The 26,613-nt window shown below is 37.2% G+C and overlaps 1 protein-coding gene across 5 annotated transcripts in view; it reads left to right on the top strand.

Annotated features, from left to right (window-relative positions):
- The window catches only part of Eya4 (EYA transcriptional coactivator and phosphatase 4), a 280,436-nt gene that overhangs the window by 17,379 nt on the left and 236,444 nt on the right, over positions 1 to 26,613 (top strand). For all 5 annotated transcript variants that reach the window (XM_045159204.1, XM_045159203.1, XM_045159202.1 and 2 more), the window contains exon 2: positions 14,074 to 14,168. In XM_045159204.1, the coding sequence (XP_045015139.1) occupies positions 14,136 to 14,168 (33 nt within the window). In that variant the 5' untranslated portion in view covers positions 14,074 to 14,135. The remainder of the gene's footprint in view (positions 1 to 14,073; positions 14,169 to 26,613) is intronic.

Genomic DNA, 26,613 nt, shown 5'->3' with positions numbered 1-26,613 from the left:
CTATGAGACATCGCAGGTCTTTCTCATAAAATCCAAGAGCAAAAAACTTAACACAGTAAGCATTTATGTTCCGTTTAACACAGAATGCTTATGGCAGTGGGTTGAGATGCATACCCTAATTGGAACACTCCACTCATCCAGACAAATCATCTTATTAACCACGTAATAATAACATGACAAATATAACTTCTAGTATAAGAATTATTACATTCTTGTAAATGAGATACCACTTTATATATATAAATTCTGAAGCTAATTGGTAAGGAAATATAAATCAGATTTATCAGAATTATTATAAGCAGTGTCTCTAAGTCTGATTTGATTGATGAAAACGTTTGGGGAAATTATACAGTAAAATTCTTTATAGTGCTTGCAATGTGCTGGACACTGTTCTAAGCACTTCCTCCATAGAGCTTTTTATATTACTAAACCTTTTCAACCTTTAAAGATACAGACATTATATTAATACAAGTAAGATTATTCCATTATGAGTGTGTATAAATGTAGTTATATACTAATATATAAGCTACCCTAAACTACTTTTATTAATAAATGGGAAAATAATCTTTTCATTATGAAAATTAGATCTAATACAAAACACAGAAAATTCTCCTCAGTCCTGGCTAATGGAATGTGATACATGAAATTTAAAATAAAGTCTATTCATCTGATGCTTTTATTGTTAGAGTCTTCTACATAGGTAATTCTGTATCCAGACCATTCCATTCCCATAGTCAACCTTCAGTGTTTACCTAGTGCCTTTCAAGATTTCCAACTCAAAGTAGTCAGTGTATTCTGCTGGCATTGAGTAAATATGCTATCAATTTTTGTATTTTTTTCCTGAAGAATTTCCTGTTATTATAAGAGATTCTCTAGGATTTATGTGAATAAAACTGAAAATTATATCACTATAGGGAAACTGCTCTGTGCCTTTGAGAAGGAACTCTCTTGCTAACTTAAGTACTATATATATGTAGAATACCTAACATTTTCCTCCCAAGAAATTTCATGTATGCCGTTAAAACACTCTTAAATTGATTAAGGATTTGTTATATATTTCCAGAAGCACTCAAGAGTACTTTTATGGTTATAAGAGTAGAGTGCATTAGAATGCCAGAAACCAGTGAATACGCTAGAGGCCTTCAAAACCATGCCCAACATTCCTGACTTTACCATATAAACATGTGGGGTAGCCTGGAAAAACAAAACAATTCTCCTAGCCCCAAGGTAGGAGAGGTCTACGACGACAGCACTTCAACCCACTTGCATATTAATTTGATACTTTTTTCTGTTAGGAATAATTTTTATTACTTAACAAATGGGATGGAGAAGCAATAAATACGACTGATATTTATTTCTCAACTCAAGTATTATTTTACATATGATCTGAGCAGTTACCTTTATACTTTTTGGAAAGCAATATTATACGATTACTGCAGCATTTTGCCTGTTAATCAGGAAGCTAAAAAGAGTTTTATAAATGTTGAATCAAAACTCTCTCTGCTGTGAGGGGATTAAATTTCAAGCAATATATTCATTTTATAGAGTGAGAAATTGAAGCATGGGGGATTTATAAGATTTTCCTAAAGCTGTACATTGAGAAATGGCAAGAATAAATCTGTGATTCTGTTTACCTGAGTCAACCTGAAAATTTTATGAAATTAAAATTGTCCATTTCCTAGCATGTGCTTCAGAAGATTTTTTTTTCTCTTTTATAATTTATTTGCTCAATTGTGCTTCAGTTTATCCACGCATCCATCCATCTATCTGTTCTTTCATATATGTAAAAGATGATCTTTGTGTTTTTTTTAGTGTGCCATTTTTTTTATTAATTATTTTTGTATTCAGGGAATACATTCAAGTTGGTACCATTGTTAGGCTCATCCATGTCCTACCCTCTCCCCCTGGCCCCTCCTTGTTGAGGTATATGGGTCATTGTTTTTGTAGGGTGCAGCCTTGGATCACATATATTTTTTTCAAAGAAACTCATTTCAAGTTTTAAAGATATTTTTGTTGACTATTTTCATATGTGTACACAGTGTATTTTGATCATTATCCCCTTTCTTTACCTGCTTTTGTTCTACTTTCCCCAACCCCTTTCACTGAACCCCTTTCTCTCTGATTACTCCCTCTGAGATTTTTTGTTGCACTCCCCTGCTATCCATAATTGAATATTTATTGGTCCAATATATGTAGGTCTTGTACAGGTAATAGTCACTATGAGGTCATGAATGCAATGCTCACTTCAAGTCCAGAAGACAGTGTTCCATAGCACTTCCCCCTCACTTTATTTTTGTTCCTTCTTTATCAATGTTCCCTCAACTTTGAAGACGGGGTTGTAGATCTCACTTAGTGCTATAAACTCAATAGTCAGTTATTCTCAATACTTTGATGAGTTTTGAGTTGCCCCCCAGTCTTAGCCAACTTTAGAAAGAAGCTTCTCTCACCAAAGGGTCTCACCTAGTCTATGGACATAAACATAAGTTGAGTTAATTTGATTTATACTAATTTGCCTTTAGCCCAACAACAGCTTTCCTCTGAGGGCCTATGACCTTTTCAGGCTTTTGACTAGGTTTTCAGTACCAGACATGAAATTCTGTCCTGTAGAGTAGGACTCAAATTCAATTAGAGAGATACTGGTTACCCTGACAATCATGCCACTATTACACCAGTGAGCAGATCATGTCTGGCTAGTCAGGTGTGTAGCTTGCAGGGCCCACTATTGGTGAAGACGTTTGATGACTTTTCTTCCCCAGCAACCTGCATAGCACATTTCAGCACAATGACAGCTAGCCAACAGGGAGGAGGCTTCTACAGTTCCAGGTTGATTTCTCAGTATTCCTCAACCAAAGCATGGGATGTCTCTGGCAGTAGGGTCTTATTACCTAGTTCTGGTGGGTAACCAAAAGAATTAGCAATGGCTTATATTGTTCTGTGGGCCGTGAGGGTGTCCCCGACCAACAAGTCACTGAGATATCATCCACCATGTTATTGGGATTTATTTTCTTAGGATGTCTTATGACTTCTGGGTACAGAACTATTTACCCACACATAGCATTTTTGCTCGAACTCTTTCCTTTGTTGATATATATTTATTTTGTAAATTAGCAAGCAAGCAAGTAGGTCTCCACTTAACTTTTTGGTATGTTTTTAGGATTGGTTAACCTTCTCTCATCCTGTCTTTTCCCCACTCCCCCTCCCTATTCAGTTCCTTTTCTTACTATCATGTAAAAGAAATTGAGGAGCAGAAAGATGGGTTGTCCAGGAATGGGCTGCCACAGTGGCAGTGGCCACACTGGAACCTCCTTCAGGCGTGGATACAACCTAGTTGAGTGCTTGAGCCATAGGTTCTCTGAAAAACCTAGAGTTGTGGCCTAGAAAATGATGACACTCATGGACAGTGTGAAAGGACCAGGTGCCTTTTAAGGTTTTTCAAGAGGGACAACTTATTTCTCTTCCTCTCTATGAGTGTCTTTATTTTTAATTATTTATCTTTATTTATATAAAACAGTGGGTTTCAGTCTGACATTTTTATGCATATACATAATAGAAACGTGATTTTATTTGCCTCTCACTCTGCCCTTCCCTGCTATTTCTTCCTTACTCTTCTTTCTAGTCTCCTTCCTCCCTGCAGATGACCCCCATATGCTTTCGTCTCGTGTCTGTTCATATTGCAGTGTTGATCCTGCATGAGAGAAGATATGAACTTGATCCTGCAGTTTCAATTCTCACATGAAAAACATCTTAATCAATGTGACCATTTTCTCACCAGTATAATCCATATTTTTCCCAATTTACTTAGTCTCAATTTCCTTCCTTAAGCTTTAAGGGTCCTGTTGGAGCAAACAGTCTTTCTCTGGGTCAGGCCTCACCTCTCCTTGCCTTGGACTCATTCCCTTCAGGAGCCAAAGCAGGGACCATAAGCAATGTTCCAGGAAGAAAATATCTGTCACCACCTAGCACAGCACCCTCTGCGAGACCTGCTGAAGAATGCCTGTCTTGCTGTCTGCACCATACGCCTTCTACAAAGACTGAGGGAATAACAGTTTCTGCTTATTTTCTTGTCCTTTTATTTGAGACTTGGCTTCTGCCTCTGCACTTTCCCAGTTCTTTCATTTTTTTTGGAAAATTCTTTTCCCAGGAGACTCTTTGGGCCCAAGAGTATTTGTAACACCAAAGCCCAATTCACAGATTCTACAAAACAAGCTGGGGCGTATTAAGTGCTAGGCAGACCGAGGCTGACTGGACACGAGGGTTCTTCCTTTAAGTTTCCTAAAGAACAACTAAGTTTTAAATAAACATAACTGCAGGGTTTCTTTCAAATGCATTTTCAAATGAAAATTTATTGTCATTAATTTTAATTTCAACCCATTAGTTTCCTTTCATATAATTTTTAAAGAATAATTATGATAATTGGGCATAAATTAATACATAATTATATTAGCACAATATCAGTTAATAATTGAGTGATTTGAAAATAACTATGTGCTCTGACCTCTTAATGCACTTAATGCATTTCCTAACAACTTATGTTTTTGTGGTTGAATGGATTCCTCCAGCATTCCTGTTAGGAAACAAATATTTAAAAACATTCATTAAAGATGTAGTTTGATTAACTAGGGGTACTGAAAGCAAACACAATTTATTTTAAGGGTGACATGTGTAATAATGTGCTCTTAATATACAGCAGCCTACCTTGCATGTGAAAGCAGAATTCTGTGCTGTGTTGCTCCAATGAGAGACCAGATAGTGGAAATTATTATATGTGTGTTTTTAATTAAAATATAAGGAAAGTGAAAATGAGGGCAGAAGAGATGGCTTAGCAATTATGGTGTTTGCCTGTGAAGCTCAAGGACCCAGGTTCAATTCCCCAGTACCTATGTAGGCCAGATGTACGAGGTGGGACATGTTCCTGGAGTTCATTTCTAATGGCTAGAGACCCTGGCATGCCTGTTCTCTCTATATATATTTGTCTTTTTCTCTCTCAAGTAAATAAATAAAATATTTAAAAGGAAGTGAAAACAACGAAGTAGAAGAGGAGGTAGTCCTGTTTATAGATGTTAAGAAACATCAAGTAACTCTATAGAACCCTATGATTATTCTGTCAATACATACCACTGAGTTCTATGTTGCTTCTGATCCAAAGACAAAGGATCAGATAGAGCCCAATCATATCCATGTTCATTCTCTATTTCTTCTTCCTTTCTGTCTTTCTCTCCTTACTCCCTCTCTGTTTTTTCTTCCATCCCCTCCCTTTCTCAGTGCCCTCTTTTCCTCTTCAAGTTTGCCATTAAAGTAAAAACAACCAGCAGAGAAACACAACATGAGGTTAAAGCAACACACCAAATATTTGAGACAATATTTTCTGAGTTCTTACCAATACAGCTGTTAGAAGTTTTCTGGATGTTGCAGGTACAGTAATGGTAGTGTTTCTTGTTTGTTTGTTTTGTTGTTGTTGTTGTTTTTTTAATTTTGGAAAAGATGATCCTACTTCAAATGCAATTGCAAAGTCAGAATGAGTTTTATATTCTGATGCTACAAGGAAAGTTTTTTGAGAGGAAAAGCATATTTATGTTTTCCAAGGAACTGAGGATTTAACATAGTCAAAAACTGTGGGGCTGGAGAAATGGCTCAGTGGATAAAAGTACTAGCTAGGCAAGTGTGATGACCTGAGTTTGGATTCCAAGAACCCACATAAATCTGAATACAGTGGCATCTGTAATCCCAGCTCCTGTAAGAGGAGCTGGGAGGCAGACAGGAGAATCCCCAAAAAGCTTCCTGGCTGGCCAGCCTGACCTATGCAGTGGTGAACAATGAGAGACCTTGCCTTAAACAACATGGGAAGCAGACGGACACTAGAAACTGTCCTCTCACCTCCACACGCAGGCCATGGGATTCATGTGCCCATACCTCACCCACATGACCTCACATAGCCATGCACATCTCCCCCCACACACCATCTCAACTCTGAAAGTTCTCCTGCCTTGTCTCACACGTTGGTAATGTGAATAGCATCATATTCTCATATTTAATTCAATTCTTAGCTAATATTCCCTCCAGACACAATTCAAATACATGACTTGGCTCTGCATAAATCACGTTTACTACTGTTCACATCTTTCATGCTTACTTTGTTATATGTTGTGACTCTTTCCTACCCCTAGGAAAAGTGTGGCTTTCAGGCATTTTACCTTGGTTCCTAAGAAAAAGATGTTATAGAAAAACTGAGAGGAAGAGTTGTGCTTTGTGTCCTTGTCTACACTTGGAGAGATGAGTATTTCCTGAGGTTTGTTGCTGAGTTCATAAACTGTTTCTTTGACTCTATCTAACTTTCTGTTAACCTCATTAATTTCCCTTTAAAAACTTTCAGTGAGGTCATGCATGATGATGTATGTCTGTAATCCCAGCACTTGGGAGGCAGAGGCCAAAGGATCAATAGTTTGAGGACAACCTGTTCTGTAGAGTAAGCCTGTCTCCAATCATAAAAAATGATTTACTACACACATGTACACATGTGTGTATGTATGTTTGCACTTGTGCCTTCATGTGCACATGTTGGGTGCTGTCCTCAGGAACTCTGACACCTCTTTCAGAGACGGGGTCTCATGTGGCCTGTCGTTCTCCAATTACACTGGACTGAATGGCCAGGGAGCCCTGAGATTGCTCCCGCTTTCACTTCTCTGGCGTTAAGGCTGTAGGTGATCTGCCACACCTCACTTTTTTATGTAAGTACTGCGGAGCAAAGACAGGATCAAACTGGGCAAGCACTATTACCCAGTGAGCTGCCTTCCCTGCCCCTCAGCCCATCATTCTTTTTTAAGAGCAATTCTATATTTCATTTTCCATATTTGTGTATCTATTTTTATATGTGGCTCCTTCAATTTTGCCTCAATTTCTCCTCTTTTTAATCATTTCAAGCTCACATATAACGTACTTTCATGACATCGTCATTCTTGGTTGCTTAATTCCACTACTGTTGTATTTGCTACCTTTATGTTTGGATATCTCTATGGTGCTTTGCTTCCTTGAGGAGATTATTGGTTTTGGTAGATTTCTCTCAGAAACCTTTCTGCAGCTGGGAACAACTTTCCTTTTGCTTCCCCTGGAGTCTAGAAATCCCAGGCCTTCAGTCTTGATTTTGTTTTCTTGCTATGGGTTCTACTACAAAGTAAAAATATAGAATTTGCATTTGTGTAAGGTTGGGATTTTGATTTATCTCAAGTAATTATTTTCTTTTATTCTTTTCCCAAAGCCTCTAACACAGGGCTTACTTCCTTGCTGAGTTTGAGGGTGGGCCAATTTTTTCTAGCCTCCTGTCACTAAAAGTGGCAAGCTTTACAGACTTGTTTTTTCATAGACTGACACTTTAACCTTTGCTTCCAGCTCATTTCCATAGTGAAGATAATGGCAATGAACTACCAAGCTGTACATACAAGCATACATTGTCCTCCCCCATGCTCCATGTGATCAGTTCATGGAAGATTTGGTGTGATCTCTGGAAGTCATATCTGACTTGTCATTAATATTCATACAATTTTTGTATTATCCTGTTAATTTCTTCTATCTCTTTCGGAGCCTCCTCTTCTTTATTCTTTTTTTTTTTTTTTTTTTTTTTAGTCAAGACAGCATCATTCTAGGTTCTCTTGGAAATGACCTCTTCATTCCATGAGCTAACCATGTCATTCTTCAGAAATCTGAAGAAGCTATGTTACTGTAGTAACATTACAGATACCATCTTTCATTTGAGGTCTACTGCAATCAAAACATGGTGATCTGGGCTAGAGTGAGACCCTACTTGAAAAAAAAAAATAGTGATAACTAAGTGTCTTCATTTCCTCATATTTCATTCTTGAATTCTGCTCTTACCAATTTAAAATGTCTTAGCATCTCAGTAATACTGACAAATCACTCCTTTCTTGGGCTTTCATTACATCCCATCCTCGACAGACCCATTTTGTTGATATTATCAACATTTTATCATTAAAGAAGCAAGTCCATCCTTGATGTTGCCTAGAATGTCAGACTAAAAGAATGTACTAAAGACTAAAGGCCTATCCCACCTATTGCTTATATTTACAAATTTACCTGAGTGGAGAAAATTGGTAAGACTGGTGAGTATCTAACTGTAGGTGGTTGGGACACTTCTTAGAAATTACTGGTTAATACATGATGCTTAACCAAACAGAGTTAAATATAGTTGTGCAAGAAGTTGCATAGGAATCACTCTATTGTGTAGTTAAAAAATGTAAAATTCTTTTATCTAGAATAGGGGCAGGAAAATAAGAGAATGGAAAATTTCTTCCACTCTCACTAACAATCAAAGTGACTTATATTAATACTACTATTTTATATATATATACATACATACATATGTAATACTATTATATATAATATTATAATATATTGCCATAATATATTATATATATTCCTACATTGTATATGTATATATATATGTATATGTATGTATGTATACATGAAATACTATTCCTATTTTGTGGATTAAGGAATGCCATCTAGAAATATTAGTGAACTTTTTTCAGGTCTAACAGTTACCCATTGGCAAAGCACTGATACACATTTAGATCTATTTTATTCCAGTCTTTTCTTAGAATCTCTACATCTATATTTTTTCTAACAAAACTATCTTTTACCAAGGGTTTCAGACTTAAACTTGGGAAATCTATGATTGAGTTCTCTCAAAATATCACACATTTTTCTCAGGAGGGGCATAATGTGTTTGAAGCAATATATGTATTATATAATATATACAATATGTAATACATAAATACACAGACACATACACACATACACACAAACAGTAGACTGCTTCTCAGAAATGGATCAACAATTTTCTCCTCTGCCAGGCTGCATGTGAGCCAGTTGCACCAATACAGGGTACACAAAACACCAGCAGTGCAACTGCAAAGTAAAGATGCATGCACAGCAGGATGATCTGAGAGAAGGGAAGCTGGTCTACAGAGCATGCCCGAGTGTGTGTTTGGGAAGACTGTAGGTGTTGTGTAGGTGCAGAATTTTTTTCAGTGTCTCCCTTGGACATTTTGGTAACAACTGCTCATGTGTTTTCTAGGCTAACTGGTCAGCCATCAACAATTAGCAAACATACAGCAAGCAGAAATCTTTGGTTTTACCTGCTTGCTAAAAGCTCAAGGCATGATAATTTATAATCCCAGGAAAAGTTTTGCCATCAGATGAGTATATTGGTAATGACCTACATGATTATCATGAAGTTGAACTAGAAATTTCTTAGCATGAAAATATTATTTCCATCACCATTGTTTTATGAGGCTGGGGAGCAAACTCAGTGTGTTTGCACTTGCTAGACAAATTAGGCAAGTGCTCCATAACTGAGCGATACATGCAGCCCTTACCCAAACTAAACATTTGCATTACAAGAATCATTTTGGTGGCTAAGGAGATGACTTAGTGGTTTAAAATGTTTTCTCCACAAGCTTGATGACTGGAGTTCTGATCACAGAGCTCCTATAAATACGGATAAGGTGGCACATGTGTTTGTCATCCCAAAGTGCCTAAGCTGTGGGAGATGGAACCCGAATTCTGGTGCTCATGGCCCAGCAAGTCTGGTGTCAGCAGCTGTAAACAAGCGAGACCCTGCCTCAAACAGGGTGAAATATTGTCCTCTGACCATCATGTACACACACCCCAGCCCATGTGATATGTGTAATATCATATATATCACATACATATACACTGATACACACACACATACACACACAAACACAACACAAAGGGTCATTCTGCAAAGCCCATGTTCTGTCTTTGTAAACAGTTCAAAAATAGCTCAGCCTCTAGTTTGTAGCTTGGCTTCATTTGAGGAACTTGAAGTCAAGCAAGGTGCTCATTACTATTCACCCAGATCTGTTTCTTGGACACCCCTGCTGTTTTCCTTTTTTATGGGCAGGGAAGAGAGTCACGTGCATGGTCCAAGAATGCTCATCTCCACCTCTCTGAACAGTTGGCCATGGAACTGGAGCTAGGTGTTCTTTGTGCTGCTGGCTTCCCTCTCTGGCATACTGCCTAGGTAGTTGGAGCCAGCCAGCGTCTGACCTAGCTTCACAGTCCCATTAATGAAAGGTGGAGGGCACTGGAGGTAACTAGGTGCACAGAAGCTGGAAATCAATGCCTTTCTGGACAGCTGCACATAGTTATAACCACTCAAGGACATAAATTTTTAGATTATTTTGTGCAATTATATTATTAAATTAGGCAATACATAATAAAGAATTTAAAAAAATTAAGGATTAGGAGAAGAGCTCAGGAAGCCCAAAGAATAGCAGAACAACCAGGTATCAGAAAGAGCAGAGAAACAGTGAAACTTGGGACCAATAAGAACCAGGTGGTCAAACTACCCAGCTTCCTTGGCAACCTCACCTTTGCCCTTCTTTTGTGAGCTCCTTCTGTCTTTCCATTCAGGCCAATCTTTTCCACATAAATGTGAAAAACTGCAAAACTTTGTATTTTTTCATTCAAAGAGGACTAGCTTGATATTTTTCTGGGCCTGTGTCCTAAGTATGACAAATCATTAGCTACGAGGCATTTGATGTAACTGGAGATGCCCTGAGGAATCTACTTCATAGGTTAAGCTGAATATGGATACATATAATGGGGCTGTATGATATGTGTATGATATACCCCCATGTGAACAGACCTTATATTTTTTTTCAGTCATTTGAGACAAGGTCTCATTATGTGGCTTAGATGGTTTCAGGCTTGCAATCCTCCTGCCTCAGCATCCCAAGTACTGAGATTACAGGCATGACTACCATGCTTGGCTACAAATGATTTTGTTTTCAAAAGATGCTTCTGAAAGCTTGCTTGTGGTTTGAAAATCTGAATGCCAAGCCATAGATGATATGTTTTAAATGTTAGAATTTTATGTAAGAGTGCTTGCCTAAGTAAAAAGATTCTTCAAAGCCCTTCCTGGGTTGCAGGTGCTGTGTCAGGCAGCAAGGGTAGGACCACACAAGCCTCTGATTCCCAATCCCAGTGTCTACATATGAATGCAACAAGTATTTTGGAAGCTGTGCTCTTTAAATATTTTTCTAAGGCTGTGTTGAGCATGTGGAGTATGCATTGGGGAATGGAGTCTCCTTTCTTCTTGTCTCTGCAATGATTGGCACATGCAGTCTCACTGGTGCTTGCATTCTCCCAGAAACTCAAGGCACAGTTCCATCATTTGACTATAGCACAACATGATGATAGTGCCAGGGGAGGGACTGGTAAAGTCAATAGAACAAAAGACTGAGGTCCAAGGAAGGGAGCAATAATCCTCAGAATTCCCACTTGGGTCACTGACTCCAGAAAGCAAATATACCAGACTCCATAGTGACTCATTGAGAGACCTCTTTGCAAAGGTGTCCTTCATCTAGATGATATCACAACTGCAAGTACAACCAGTGTATGTCTGGTTTATCTGCAGATGGAGTAAAGTTCTGATTTGAAGAGAAGGCAAATGGATCAGTATTGTAGAACTGTCACTGTGGTTACACTATGAGAAGGGAAAAACTCAGAGCATGACTGGAGGGCTCAAGACCACTACCAAGCAGTGGCTTCTGCCAATGATGGCTTTAACTGACAGTGGCAGTGAGCAGAGAGCGCTGGGGAGGGACTTGAACAAACGCTAGGATGGACTGTGAGGTCTTGATGATTCTGTGAATGTGGGGAGGAGTGGACAAGGGGTCAATGACAAAGTCCAGGTGTCTGGCTTTCACTCCGGCGAAAGGCAGTGACATTTGTGAAGCATAGTGTTGCCACGTGCAGCTTCCATCCTGGTTTCATGCCAGCCCTGGCACAGAGATGAAGCTCATCTTCTTCCCATTCATGTTTCTTGAGCCACAGGAAGGCATGATTGACTTGAGTGTCTATCTTTTATAGAAGAGTAATCAGAAAGACAGAGAATTTGGGCCCACATCACAAAATCTTCCTCCACATCTCCTCGTCTCTGACAGTTGAAGGACCTTCCCTCTCTGCCACCTGTACCAGCCTGCAGGGCTGCAGTGTCTTGTAATGTGAGAAGTCTTAAACTATTTGTATGTGCTGTTTATATTTGAACTAGAATAATCATTGAAACTTTATTCTACTTTAAAAATATTTTTCTATTATTTAAGTTGAGAGGGAGAGAAAGAAGAGAGAGGCAAATGGAGAGAGAATGGGCATGCCAGGGCCTCCAGCCACTGCAGAAAACTCCAGATGCATGTGCCACTTTGTGCATCTGGCTTATGTGGGTCCTAAGGAATCGAAGCTGGGTCCTTTGGCTTTGCAGGGAAGCGCCTTAACCACTAAGCAATTTCTCCAGCCCTTGTTCTACTTTTTAAGACACCAAAGTCTATAGACTCACTTCTACCTAAGAATTAAAAAAAGACTATATGATGACCTGTTTACATATTCAAAATGTAACTGCAGGAGAAATATGGGAGAGATTCTCCTTATTCCTGTTTAAAATACCCCTTTCTGGGGGAATTGCCTTGAGATAGAGCTGGCAATGGATTTTTGCCTCATGAAACAGCATGAGGTTACTGTGAGCCCTTAATTTTATATCTTTATTATAAGGTAATACTTTTCTTAGTTTCTTCGAAGTGGTTCTCATTCTTTTCTCATATATTTGTGAAAAATAAATGTTAAAGGATTTAACATAACAACCATTGTTAAATTATGATGTAAAATAATACTGTGTCTGCAATTAGCCAAGGGAATTTAACTTGGTTCAGTAATATAAAATCACTGGGCTCATAATATTTTAGTACCTGAGCAAGTTTGGCAAAGAACAAAAATCATGTTACCATTAAAAGTCAAGCTAAGTAACAATTAATCTAAATTTCAAGGAAATGTAAACTATTATAACATGGAACACTGATGCAAAGTAACTTCCCAACTGAAGCACTGACAAGATTCTGAACTTGTACTTTAAAAAAGGAGGGCAGTTTCTGTTTAATTCTCCTATGTGTCAGAATCTTTCTGAAGTTTCAATTTTAATTTTCGCTCACTTTAGCAGGAGCATCTCGTGATAGTGGTCCTTTTGGAAAATGGTTACATCTTTCCCAACAGTCAGTGTTTTCAGTTTAAACTATATCCATCTGTTTGGGGGAAATTACTTTCAAACTTGGGACTACCTCTTAAAATGATTTCAGTGTAATGACTGAACACATGCTATGGGTGAATTGAGACTCCTTCAAGATAAGCCTATACTTCTACCTGTGAATGTGACATGGTTTGGATTTAGGGTCTTTGTAAGCATGATCAAGTTAAGGTAAGATGTTATTGGATTAGGATGAGCCCTAATTCACTGACTAGAATATGTTAAGGAGAAGAAAATTTGACACCCCCCCCCCCCCACAGCCTTAAGAACAAAGAGACAGGGGAATGTCATGTGATGATGAGGTGAATGCCGGGCTGGTGCATCTACAAACCAAGGATGGTCAAAACCAACAAAAGCCAGAAAGAGACAAGGGGCAATTCTTTCCTGCAGACTCTGAGATCCATTATGGCTTTGGATTAGAACTTCTAGCTTACAGATTTGTTTTAGAATAAATTTCTGCTACTCAAAGCCATCCAGTTCATTGTACTTTGTTATAGCACTCCTTAAGAATCTAACACCACATGCTGCATTGTAAGTAAACAACCACCTTAACTGACATAAGTAATGATTTCATTAAAAGTAGATTTTATGACTCGGTCAGATGAGTAGGAAACTATCTGGCAGATAATTTTCAATATTCAAGCTTATGAAAAGTTAAAGTATTCCACTTTAGTAAATAGCATTTCTAAATGATTTTATTCTTAAAGACAGAACTCTGTAAGCAAAATAATGCTATTGGAAAGTTATCTTCATATATTTTCCCTGAGTAACCATTCACATATCCAAATTGTACCATGATGTTAAAATCACACAATTATTGTTTATATAAGTTGTAGAAAATTATTAATAGATTTAATTTTTTTCAAAAAGTTACTTATATATTAGCAAAGATCTTGCTATATTTTCATATATTTTACAAGTTAATAAAAATCTTAATTTTTTTTTTCTTTTTCGGATAGTCTGTTTCTAATTGAAGAAAGCTGCTTCTACCTGGGAGTAGCAAGAAAAGTGAGGAAACCACATGGAAGACACCCAGGATTTAAATGAGCAATCAGTAAGTCTTGATTTAATCTCAGATTTGAAAAAAAAATAAAAAAAGATGGTGAGACAACTCCAAAGCATGCTGGAAAGGAACATGTTGTAAGCTGTTAAGTTTTTTGGCTAAATATATTTTGCTGATTTTTGAATTCTCTTGTAAGACCATGAAATAGGCCTTTGGAGAAGTGTGCTCTTTCTGCTTAATGATGATGTCACATTTTGATGTCTCCCTTGATTCCCCACTTGGAAAGCTAGTGGGTAAAAGACTGGGGTGATGAAATCACGCTGTGTGTTTTAGACAATCTAAACAATTTTGTGCACTTCCTTTGCTATATTTTGTTCCAAAAATGCTAGATGGTTTATATCTTGTTGGCTATTGGAAGTGTTGTAGGAGAACATGCATTATCTAGCCTATTGCTTGTCTCATGTCTAGAAACCATAGTTCTCAAGGGCTATTTTTATTTTAATAGATTTATTGTAGCACCAAGACTGTATCAGAATGGTGAGAATCCTTTGATGATTCTGACTTCTCACAGGAAAGGACTTCATCTGTCTTTTCTTCCCACCTCATCAGTAGCACCCAGGTGGCACTCATTCTGTTCATGTGTATGTGAACATGGTGTGTATGATGTTCATGTGGGTGGATGTAAGTGCATAAACAAGTGTGTGTAGCCAGAAGTCAATAGTAAGTGTCTTCTTCAGTGACTCTCCACCTTGTGTTTTGAGATAGGGTCTTTTGCTGAGTCTGGAGCTCACTGATTCTGCTCAACTAGCTAGCCACCAAGCCTGAGCTCCTCCTACCTCTGCCAACCCAGCACTGAGAGGATAAGATCATACCACTGTGCCTGTATCCAAACCATTTTACCTACTGAGCAATCTCCCCAGCCCAATAGTAGGTTTTTACTATGGGTGCATAGAGTCACCCTTGGAGACTGTTACCCAACCTGCTCTTCACACAGACAACTAGTGATGTCTCAGAGAGAAAGGCATGCCTACTTACCAAGAATGCTCTTTGCAAACTGATGCATTTTTCATTTGTTGTATGATCAGATTGATCTTAAGTCAAAAGTTCCCATCATGCAACTGAGAATCAGATGATTGTGTATTCTAGAAAAGATGTATATAGCAAATTCAATTTACTATTTATTTATTTATTTGAGAGGTAAAGAGCAGGAGAGAGAATGAGTGTGCCAGGGCCTCCAGTCACTGCAAACAAACTCCAGACACATAATCCACCCTGTGCATCTGGCTTATATGGGTCCTTGGCAATTGAACCTGGATCCTTTGGAATTGCAGGCAAGCTCCTTAACCACTAAGCCATCTTTGTAGCCAAACAAATTTAATTTTAAAATGAAGAGGAAAATGTGTTTTGGTGTAGAACTATCATTCTGAAACTGGTTTTATTTGTCTTCTATCAGATAGTTATTAATTTGAAAGAAATTATATCTGTGCTTTTAATTTATGTCAAAGTTGATATTAGTCTATGTTCATTATATATTACATTATGGCTTATTTCATATGGCTTTATTGTAGGAAAAAATATAACAAACATTACACTGCTATAGAACTCTGAAAGTAGTCAAGGAGTAGTGATGTTATGCTTGAAAGTTGCCTAATTGGGCTATAGAGATGGCTGAGCTAAAGGTGTTGCTGACCTGAGTTTGATCGTCTCCAGTAGCCACATGAAACTGGACACACAGATGCAAGCATTTGTGATCCCAACATACATACAACAATGGCAGGCAGGATACCTGGAGAATGCTGAACTTGCAGGCCAGCTACTTTGGTGCATGTAGTGGCAAACAACAAGAAAGACCTTGTCTCACAGAAGGTAGAAAGAGAGGACAGACACCTTGAAGTTGTTCTCTGACCTCTACATATGCAGTATGTGCACACACACTTTAATGAAAGAAAAGAAAAATGTGAAAGAAAAGAAATTGCCTTATTGTTTAAGTAAAGTTGAAAAAGTGATAAGGAGAAAGTGGAACTTTAAAATAATTTCCAAAAATATTGGCTATAGAATTTTAAGATGTGTTGCTCAGGGTTTTGCAAGTGGATGCTGTGGCCATTTCTCTACTTCCTATTTTTGCATGTTTATAATTGTTGGTGGATCAGATGTCTCTAAGTTTGACTGCTTGCATGAAGGTCTACAGTAAATTATTGAATTGCCTGTGGACTGTGGTGTGTACTTTGTTCCAACACATTGAAATTAACTTAAAAGTGTGTGTGTGTGTGTGTGTGTGTGTGTGTGTGTGTGTGAAATGTCTTAGTGTTCCCGCTTCCTGAAGACTGAGAGACTGAGAGTCTAAGAGTTTTCTGGGGACATGAACCTAGAGTAATAAAGCTGGTGGAGTCCCAGCTATGTAGGTGGCTCTTTCATCAGTTATTCTGAAAAGTGAGTATACTTAAGCAACAATTTTTATTTAATGAAATTGAGTTTAAAGAGAATGTGTCTTTACATCTAACCCGAACTGAGGTGATACCAAGGTTTCAGACCACCTTTCACAAAACAATGCCAAGAACTTGTAAATCATATGTGTATATCACTAATATGCTTTCAGTAATGTTTTAAGGCTTTTAAATATGTCTTTTTTTTTAAGGTTGTCACTGATACTATTGTGCATCTAGGTTTAAGAACCCAAAACTCACAATGAGTTTCCTAGGCTCTATGTGTGACCCTACATCCTGAGTTTAGATTTAGAACACAGAGACCAATCTATTCATCTCACAAACGTGTGGAGAGATGTTTACAAATGTTAAATGATTTGCCCATATTGCCATGGCTGGTAAGAGGCAGAGTTATGACTTCTCACTGGCATCTTGAGTTCAATATTACAGTTCTGTGCACATGGACATGCCTGACAATTGGGACACCTTATGGCATTCCTCACTATAGCTAAGGCAAAAACCAAGAAGCTTCTCCTTTACATTGAAATGCTTTTTATTTGAAGTAAATCTTTAAATGACTGAATTTTGTGCAAATTATTAATGTATCAAAGCTTTTGGAAAAATGATAGCATTTACTAAAATATAGAACAAATGTGAGCTGGAGTACCATTCATAACAAGATGAAAGGGAATTTACTTAGGTGATGGTTATTTTACTTCAACTACAATTCTTTCTCTGGGCATAGATACAATAGTAAGTGCCATTTAGAGAACATTCATGCTTCTTTTAGAATTTTCCATAAATTCTCTCTAATCTTCACTATATCCTTGCAATGTCATACTAAAGGCTACCATTTTCCAGATAAGCTTACACAGTGTTAAAGTAAAACAGCTGCTAAGTACTAGAGATTGGAATTGAACTCATGTTTATCTTGATCAGAAACTTTTAATGGATTTTGCATGATATAACGTAATATGGAAGTTAAGGGCTGGGACAATAAAGTCAAATATCCCCAGCAGTTAAGTTCCTTATAAACACTGAGAAATTACTTACTTTTTTCTTCATCTCTAGAGACATGTTGCATGGAGTGCTTACATGTGTCTCACATAAAGACTCAGTAAAGGTTAATAGAAATATTCATTCCTTCTTGCAAACCCAGCTACCTTCTAAATATCTTTGCCTGGAAATTCACTGGTCCATAAACTCAACAGATGAAAACTGAACTTAACAGCTCTCCTGGTTTTCTTTCCTTTCCTTTCTTCTCTACTGCTATATTTCCATCACAGTGAATTATTTCATCATTGGCCACTCAGCAAGTGGAGTCAGAAAATAGTCACCCTCCCTCTCAGCTCCATCTGAGGTCTATCCTTTCTTGATTCTTGTTCTGTCTCAAACTGTTCTCTGAGCTCCCTCCCAAATTTTGATCTCTATTTTAACTCTTGACTATCTAGTCCTGCTTCACTTTGCTTCTAGAGTTGTATTTCTAGAATCAATACCTGGTCACATGACTGCTCTACTTTCTCTCCCTTTCATACACTCTGCAAAGAGGATCATGTGTGCAGTCTAGCACAAAAAAATCTCGCACTAATAATTTCCTCAGTTTTATTTCCTGTTTCTGTTAGAACCCTGAATCACCCAAGTCTTCTGGGGTTTACATTCATTTACAAGTGCTATTCAGCTTCCTCCCAGTTGGGCCTGTCATTCTTATAAACTCACTTTAGGGGTCACACCCTCTGAGTAACCCTCACAGTTAGTGCGTTGTTTTCTCTCCATTTCCCCAGTGTGGATTCAGCAATGCTGGGCTGATCACACCAGGGCTGCCATGCTGGTTAAGGGATTCTCCAGTGTGCCGTCGTAACCTTTGGGTAACCTTTGGCATTTACCTTTAGCCTAGCGTTCACCCCACAGAAGTGAAACCTTATCTGTTTACTTGTGTGTCTCTCTTCTGGATCATAAACTACCGAAGAATAATGGTGTATCTTCTCTGTCTCTTACTCTACCTTACCAACACAATTCTTGCTCATTAATTGTTTTCTTCAAAATCTTTTATATGGTTTTGATGAGATATGTTAGCAAAGGGCTTGAAAAAACTTAGTGCCAACATGTTATTTACAGAGTGTATCACCTTCTCATGATTTCACATTTGCCTTACATTTGAGAAAACTTGTTTAAGAAGTCTAACAATAATTTAATTGTATACAGCCACAACATAGTGGGCCCTTAAACAGTTTTTGTTTGCATTTTGTCTGGCTCTTATTTTGAAGTTTGGCTAATAAAGTCTAGGGAGTTCTAGAAGGCAAGTAATTAAAGGTAGGGTTTAACTTCCATAAACTAATCTTCAATTCTTTTTAGAGACTCAAGTTCTTTAGAAGCAGTTTGTGCTACAGCCAGCTATAGCTTATTGTAGTTTTTAATTTTAAAAATGTTATTCTTATTAATAAAAACAGCTATGAGTATAGTTTATATATGACAATGCCCTATTGAAACTGTGAAATATGTCATATCCCCTGTTTTCAAATAAAGATTGGATGAAATATAGTATTTGTGAATTTCTTATATACTAAAGTACTTTAAAGTTCTAGTTTGATGGAGCTGAGTATTACTACAAATATTTTTTACTCATCTAATTCATTCAGACCAACCTGAGGCATAGTCTGGCCTAAATTTATGATCAAGATAGGTTTAAAAAGAAATCTAGTTCATTAAATTTTAGTATTACATGTAATAAAATAAAATAGTAGTGAATACTAATGAAATAAAATAATTATAGCTCACAGTATAATTGCCTTTTCTACTTGTTATATATTAAGGACTTAAACACTCCTGTGCATTTCAACTTTATCACTAAACCAATTCACACATATTATTGGCAATTTATTTCAATGAGTGGAGACTAAATTATTTCACATTTATTGGAGCTGTATTGTGTTTAATATCTTTTAAACAATACTTTTAGAAATTCACAAACATTTATGGAGCATGCTAATGTAAGTAATAACAGTCTAGAGATACCTTAATAAACTAATCTCCTCTCTTTGTTCTTCTCTTAGAATATTACATGACTATTCCTCAACTTTTCATTCTTGAAAATACTGTAGATTTAACTTTGATTGTAGTCACTGAACTATCATTGAAACGCATGTGGTCCTTTGAGTCTTTGGAGAGATTTCTAGATATGAATAGAATTAAATCATCTAGACAGAGCTTCAGAATCACTGATTTGGGATAGTTTTATAAAACTACACTATATTATAATTATGGTTCATTTTAGATTACTTCTGTTTTTCATACGATGTTATGAAAACCCTACAATCTTATTATTATTTTTTTTGTTGGTGTATGTGTATGTGTATAATGTGATGTGGTGTGTGTGTGTGTGTGTGTGTGTGTGTGTGTGTATGAGATTTATGGACATGTATGTGCCCTTGTGGCACCCTAGGCAATCACTTGTAACAAGGTGTACTTGCCTTCAGTGGCTGGGGTTGAACGTTGCTTGCTAACTGTTGGGTGGCCCCTACAAGCTCTTTCATCTGTTTTTGATGATCTGGAGTCTCTTACAGATCTTAGAGTCTGCCCAATCCCAAGTAGACTTGTTGAAGCTGAGCTTTATTATTAGAGGTTGGTGGTAGGTGGAAAGCTATTCAGGTGGAATGCCAGCTCATATACTCTTATGTCAGAATTCATGCCATTAAACACACCATGTAACCTGTTCTGGTCAACTTAAATAGCATTCAGACACTTCAGTACATTTAATATTTTGAAGTGTGCATTACAACTCAATTTGAGCTCAGTTTATTTAAATGAAATCAAAACTTTCAGATATCATGATACTGGTAAGAAATACAAATTCTTCTACCACAATTACAAATTAGTTACACAATATTCTTTAGGAAATATTTTTCAAATATTTTATTTATTTATTTTGAGAGAGGAAGAGGCAGGGTCTGTAGCTATTGTAAATGAACTACGGACCTATACCCCACCTTGTGCATCTGGTTTACATGGGTACTGGGGAGTCAAACCTGGGTCCTTATGCTTCACAGGCAAATGCCTTAACTGCTAAGTTATCTCTCCCACTCATCATTAGGAAATATTTTAACAAATGATTCTAAGGCTGAATAATGTATAAAATATGTAAGAAAAGACTGGTTATGTCACTATCTGAATGAAAACATGACACTGTAGCCGTGCAAGTGGCAAGAAGGGATGGATACAGGGGATGAATGTTATGAAGGAAAGGAAGGAGTTGCAAACAACTTCTCTTTGTACAGGGCACCAGGAGGGATGAGTTTTGCGTTTTTTAATTGTTATTCCCTTGGAAGGACCAGGTTTATACAGAGATTAGAAGCTGGGTTTTAGACATAGTGACAGAGGCAGTGTTGTTTTCTCCAACCTTGCTCTGTGCTTCTCTTTTCCAATGTATTTTATATATTTCACGTCCCCTTTCAGTATAGACCAGGCCAGGAAACATGTTCTGCAATGCAAAGGGAAGAGATGCAATTGTCATATCCCAACTGGGGCAGCAAGAAGCTCCTGAACAATTCTTTGGCTTTTCTGTTTCCCTTGTGTGATTGAGGAAGAATGTGGATGGCTGAGTTGTTGCATGGGGGAATAGATTCTCATAAAGCTGATAGATATGTGAAATTTTACCTGTTATTAGCCATATCGGTTTAAACATTGATGAGTCTGCTATAACTATCTGGAACTCAGGAGAGAGGCTTGACATATAATTACTGAAGACCTCAAGGTATCTGTGGCATAGAGAGACAGGCTATTTGTTGAAATTATCAAGAGAATAAATCTAGATAGGGAAAAATTAAATGGATTAAGCCCCAGTCCACCTCAATCCTAGAAAAAAAGATGAAATAAGGTATAAGATGTTACATGATAACTGCTGATCCTACTGCCTAGTATCTATTAGCAGAGTTACCCATGAGTCTATGTTCCCACATGCAATGAATCCTTCTTTGATATAAGTTCTTCCAAATCTTTCAACAATTATACATTTGGGGACTGGTTACTTGGTTCACCTTACATTAATGCAAAAAGAGCCAACATAGAGCTGTGAATAGGTACTGATTACATCACTTAGCTTTTTGATATTTTCATCAAAACCCAACTATAAAGTGTTTAGAATGAAATAGTTCTCAGTCAGTAAGTACCCATGATTTCGCATTACTGTATTTGTAGGGTTTTTCTTGCTTAGCAAAAAAATTTATCGACATCAAATTGTATTTCATTCTCAACAGTACTGACATAGTAAGTTAGATAACTCTTTTTAGCAGGGTGATGGTGGCGGGGGGGACACTTCCGTAAATGGTTTGGTGTGTAAAAGCATCTCTGAGCTCTACCCACTAGATGTCAGTAGCACCTCCTTCCTGTTTGCATCAAAGATGTGTTGAGACATCAGCAAATGTATTTTGCAAGGGAAGAATGTTAAGGACCATTGGTCTACATTGCTTCAGTTTTAGTGAGTTATTTATTTACAAGCTTGCATATAACTTGGAAATTCTTTTGAGTCACTATAGCAGAACTTCTGATATAACCTATTGTAATACATCATTAAGTAACATGGGAAGAAAAGAAAAGGGCATCATACAGAATATTAGAAAGAAAATAATATTGTGGTAATAATGGAATAGAGTCATAAGTACTGTTCCATAGGTATGAAGTCTGTGCAAGAAAGTACACCAGGGCTGGAGAGATGGCTTAGCAGTTAAAGCACTTGCCTGCAAAACCAAAGGACCTTGGTTCAATCCCCCAGTACCCACATAAGCCAGACACACAAGGTGGCACATGCATTTGTAATTTATTTGCAGTGGCTGGAGGCCCTGGCATGCCCATTCTATGTCTTTCTGTCACACTCTGCCTCTTTCCTTCTCTCAAAAAAATAAATATGTAAAAAAAAATTTTTTAAATGAAAGTACACCAATATCTTCCTTTTGGCCTCCACCACTTGCACATGTGACACATAAATCTGCATATACACATTCATGTACCACATGAATGCACCAGTACACATACATACAAACACACACCATTATATATGTGTGTGCACATATGTGTATATGATCATACACAATACACACACAAACATACACACACACCTAAAAACAAGAAAGTAATGATATATGGAACTAAGTCACATCTTTGCTGGATCTTCAAAGGTGATATGAACTTTATTGGCTGCAATAAGACTTCTCCTGGCCAAGGAAGTATCAAGGAATAAAACCTCAGAGGTGCAAAATAGAGGGGCATAAGGTCTGCTTTGGAGCAAGGGGTGGATTGCAGTTCCTGAGTCAGACATATTGGTGGCATGAGGATGTAGGCAGTGGACAATATGATTAAGTAGTGCTCAGGTCAGTTTGCAAAGAACTTTGAACCATGCTGAGATGTAGTAGACACATCCTTAGGTGGCCAACATAATGCATATTACTGTGCAATTCAGAGATACGTTAGGGGTGCTGACTTCTGACTTGGATGTAATGGAAAGTTCCAATACAATATTTGAGCACGAAAGCAATATACTTAAAATGGTGTAGGATGCAGATTGATGTGAGAGTAAGGATGGGAGGACCTCAAGGAAGAGTGAAAAATGATGTTCTAGGAAAAAACTTGGTAGGAAGATAAATGGAGATTAGCCAGTCTTCAGTATAAAGATGTTTATAGGAGGAATTGATGTTAGGAGAGTGAGTCTAACCCTAGCACACTGTCATATTTACAAAGTTGGAGTAAGGAGGTAACTTAGAAAGTCTTTTAGAGGTTTAGGTATGATCTCCAAAGAGCCTGAACTTGGGACTGTTAATGTTTTTTTTTTTACAATGAACAAGATAGAGTACTGAGGAAGAGGCAGTTTCATTTGTTGATTAGAAAGCTATCTGTAACATTTCACAATGAAATCGCACTAAAGTTGTGACAAAAAAGGTCACCTTGAGTTTCCTTTTAAGGGACAATAAGGGAGTAAGAGTTTGCAACCTCAAAGAAGCAGAACAGTAATTGAAGGGAGAGTGTGCAGGGTGCCTGAGAGAGCTTGAGAAGGAATGGATATTGGTCATACACTTGGGCAGTTGCCAAAGAGATGATGCTACTCTGTGAAGGATGGAAAGAAGATAACCTGAGGTGGAGTAAATGATGGACAGTGTTTGGATCCTTGAGAATTGTAAGGTGCTTTCTTGAATGGCACTGACATTTTCAGTAATGCCGAAGCTGAGTACATTTGCTCATAGAAAGTGATGAAGTACAGGGGAGCTGGGTAGGATCACAGGCTTAAATAGTATGAAGAAGATTTGCAATGACCATTGTGTTTTAAAAAAAGATGATCTCCAGGAACTCAGTACATTATAATTGAGGTGTCTTTTAGTTTTTCTTTTAAGAACTTAAAACTGTGTTACCATCAAGGATTTATTTATTTAAGTCATCAAAAAAGAGAGAAAAATAACCATTTATTTGAGCAATAAAAATGCCTGTAAGTAGTTCATTGGAAGGAGCTACTTGAACTGTGTTCTTTGAATATTAACATCAATGATAGATAGAATTTTTTTTTCAGATGTGGTTGGGTTAAATTTGACAGTAGGGTGAAAATTAATTGACCAGGGCTTCAGAAGTGCTTGCCTTCAAGTAGTTAAAATTAGTTTTTCTGTTTATACTTAGTATGGATGCAGATACTCTCATAAAGGTTAATTTGTTTAAAAAAATTGTGGTAACTCTCATGTAAGAGCTAGGGTAACAATGAGGAAGGAGAATGCTAAAGAAAACAAACTAGAAATTACAAAAGCAAGCATCATCAACTTTGTATTGTATCCATTATTTAACTCAAGCTCAGTAGAAATGGCATCTAGGGACTTAGCATTGGTGCCATGCACAGTGAATGCTCTGGACTTTCTAAGGGCTATGAATAAGTACACACATAATATGCATAGGTACAACCACACATTTTATCACAACACCTGTACTAGATCAATTCCCCATATTCTAGTCTAGGAAGGTCATCTTGCTAGTATGTAAAAAAAAAAAAAAATCAAGATTTTAACCCAGGAAGCAAGCCTCCAGAGTTGCCAATATTATTTCCTAGGTAATCTGCTAGGAAAATTCCTTACTAATTTCTCAATCCTTTACTCTGATTCTGCCTTCAACAAAATGTAAGGTTTTGAACTTTTACACACAAAGAGGAAACTATGAAATCTGTGTTCAGTTTTTCCTATTAACATTTTCTTTAATTCACAAAATTTAAATATCATATACAATGCAGAAAGAGGACACAGAAAAAAATATTAAAGCGGTCATGCTTATTTTGATATTTGGAGTCTATGATGGATTTCCTACAACAGTGTCTTTAGGGAGAATCAAAAGTGGCCTCTCTTTCTCTCTGTAGGTTTCTCTGCATTAAATTTCTTGCTCAAACAATTGAGTTTGCTAACCTTTCCCAACCCCACATCTTCCAGCTCTTGACCTCCTTCAAGCCCCCTCTTCTATGATGTTCTCTGACTCTTGTAGGGAACAATAACATAAACAACTCATCAACATTTTATTACTGATAGGGGTGGGGCTCATGGGGCCATCTCTCTGAGGAGCTAATGGAAGTTAATGATTGTTCAGGGAGGTAGAGTCATTCTCTTCTGTAGCCACTAGCGATGGGAAGGGGTTCATGGAGAAAGAGAAGAAGATGAGAGAATCAGGTGCTCAAAATGCAGTATATGCATGTATAAAATTGTCCTAAAATAAGAAATGTGAGAAAATAAAAAGAAAAGGTAAAAAAAAAAATCTTACTCAGTTTATCTCTTTTTTCATTTGTCCTACTTAATGCAAGGGCTAGATGACTTGTTACATAGATGGTAGGAAAATATAACACTATCCTGGCTGTTTAGTTTATAGATGTAAACTTGGAGACTGAGAAGGTTTAAGCACCATATGTGAGCAAGAATATTGACAAAAGCAAGTGTTCTCATTTGATTTTAAGATTGACATGAAATGTGAAAGCATACTTTTGTTTAAAGTTTCTTAGCATTTTAAAATTAAAATTGGCCCCTAAAATAGTATAGAACAATTGATTTATACAAATTGTATTTGATTGATTTTTTTTTTTTTGCTAAATTTGGTTACTCGGGGTCATGATAAAGCATTGAAGGAGGTGTGAAACATTCTTCTTTGTATGTTTATTTTTCTTCCTAGTTATTATTTACTGCTCAATCAGCATTAGCAGTAGAAAAATAATTTGGCTGCTAAGTTACTCTAGTATAGAATTTCAAAGGACCTTATTAGAAAGGGATGTAATTTCATCCACCAGGACTTTTATATAACAGAGTGCATATTTGGGTTACTTCATTTTGACCCGGAATTAAACAATGGACTTAAGTTGTGAACAGGAAGCTAAAATATTTACTCAACAAGGATTTAAGAGATAGTGTGGTTGTTTCTCAAAATGCTAAAGATGTCTTTATACTTTATAGCATTACGTGCTTACTTTAGCTGAGTCTCTTCTGAAAACCCCCAACAATTCTGCTCCTGTCAGTTTCCTGTCTATTTTACAAATCATGTAAGTTATATGCATTTGATACCTCATAATTAACAAGACTTTTAAGGCAATAACTATAAAATGGATATATCTGTGTTTCATATGACTTCACATTTTACCTAACTTGGCCATAGTTTACATATGGTGCTCACTAGTGCAAACATGGAGAAGATGTTGTAAGTGAAAGCAATGCTGTAAATATTAATATTAAAGAAAGTAAGAATGGAGGTCCAAAAGTTCAAAATAGGAAGGCTTTATAGCTGCATTGTTGAGAAGGTGAAAGAAAACGTGTCAGGGTGCTACCACCTCTGGGTTCCCAGAAGCACATACAATCTTTCCATTAAGTTGTTAGAAAGGCAGTTAGCTCTGCTCCTTCACCCAGGAAAGGCTTCCTGCCCCCTCTTCAGTACTCTGTGATTCACATGATATTATCCATACTGATTCATGTTTGGGGTGATTGTTTCCATCCTCCCTGTGAGATTGTGGACTTCTTATTTTCTTTCCATGAAAAAAAGTTTTCATTGGCTGGGATCCCAGCTAGCTTGATTTTGTTTCTCCTCAT

The sequence above is a fragment of the Jaculus jaculus genome, chromosome 9 (genome assembly GCF_020740685.1).
Source record: "Jaculus jaculus isolate mJacJac1 chromosome 9, mJacJac1.mat.Y.cur, whole genome shotgun sequence".
NCBI classification, from domain to species: Eukaryota; Metazoa; Chordata; class Mammalia; order Rodentia; family Dipodidae; genus Jaculus; species Jaculus jaculus.
This window is presented reverse-complemented; position numbering and strand designations above follow the sequence as displayed.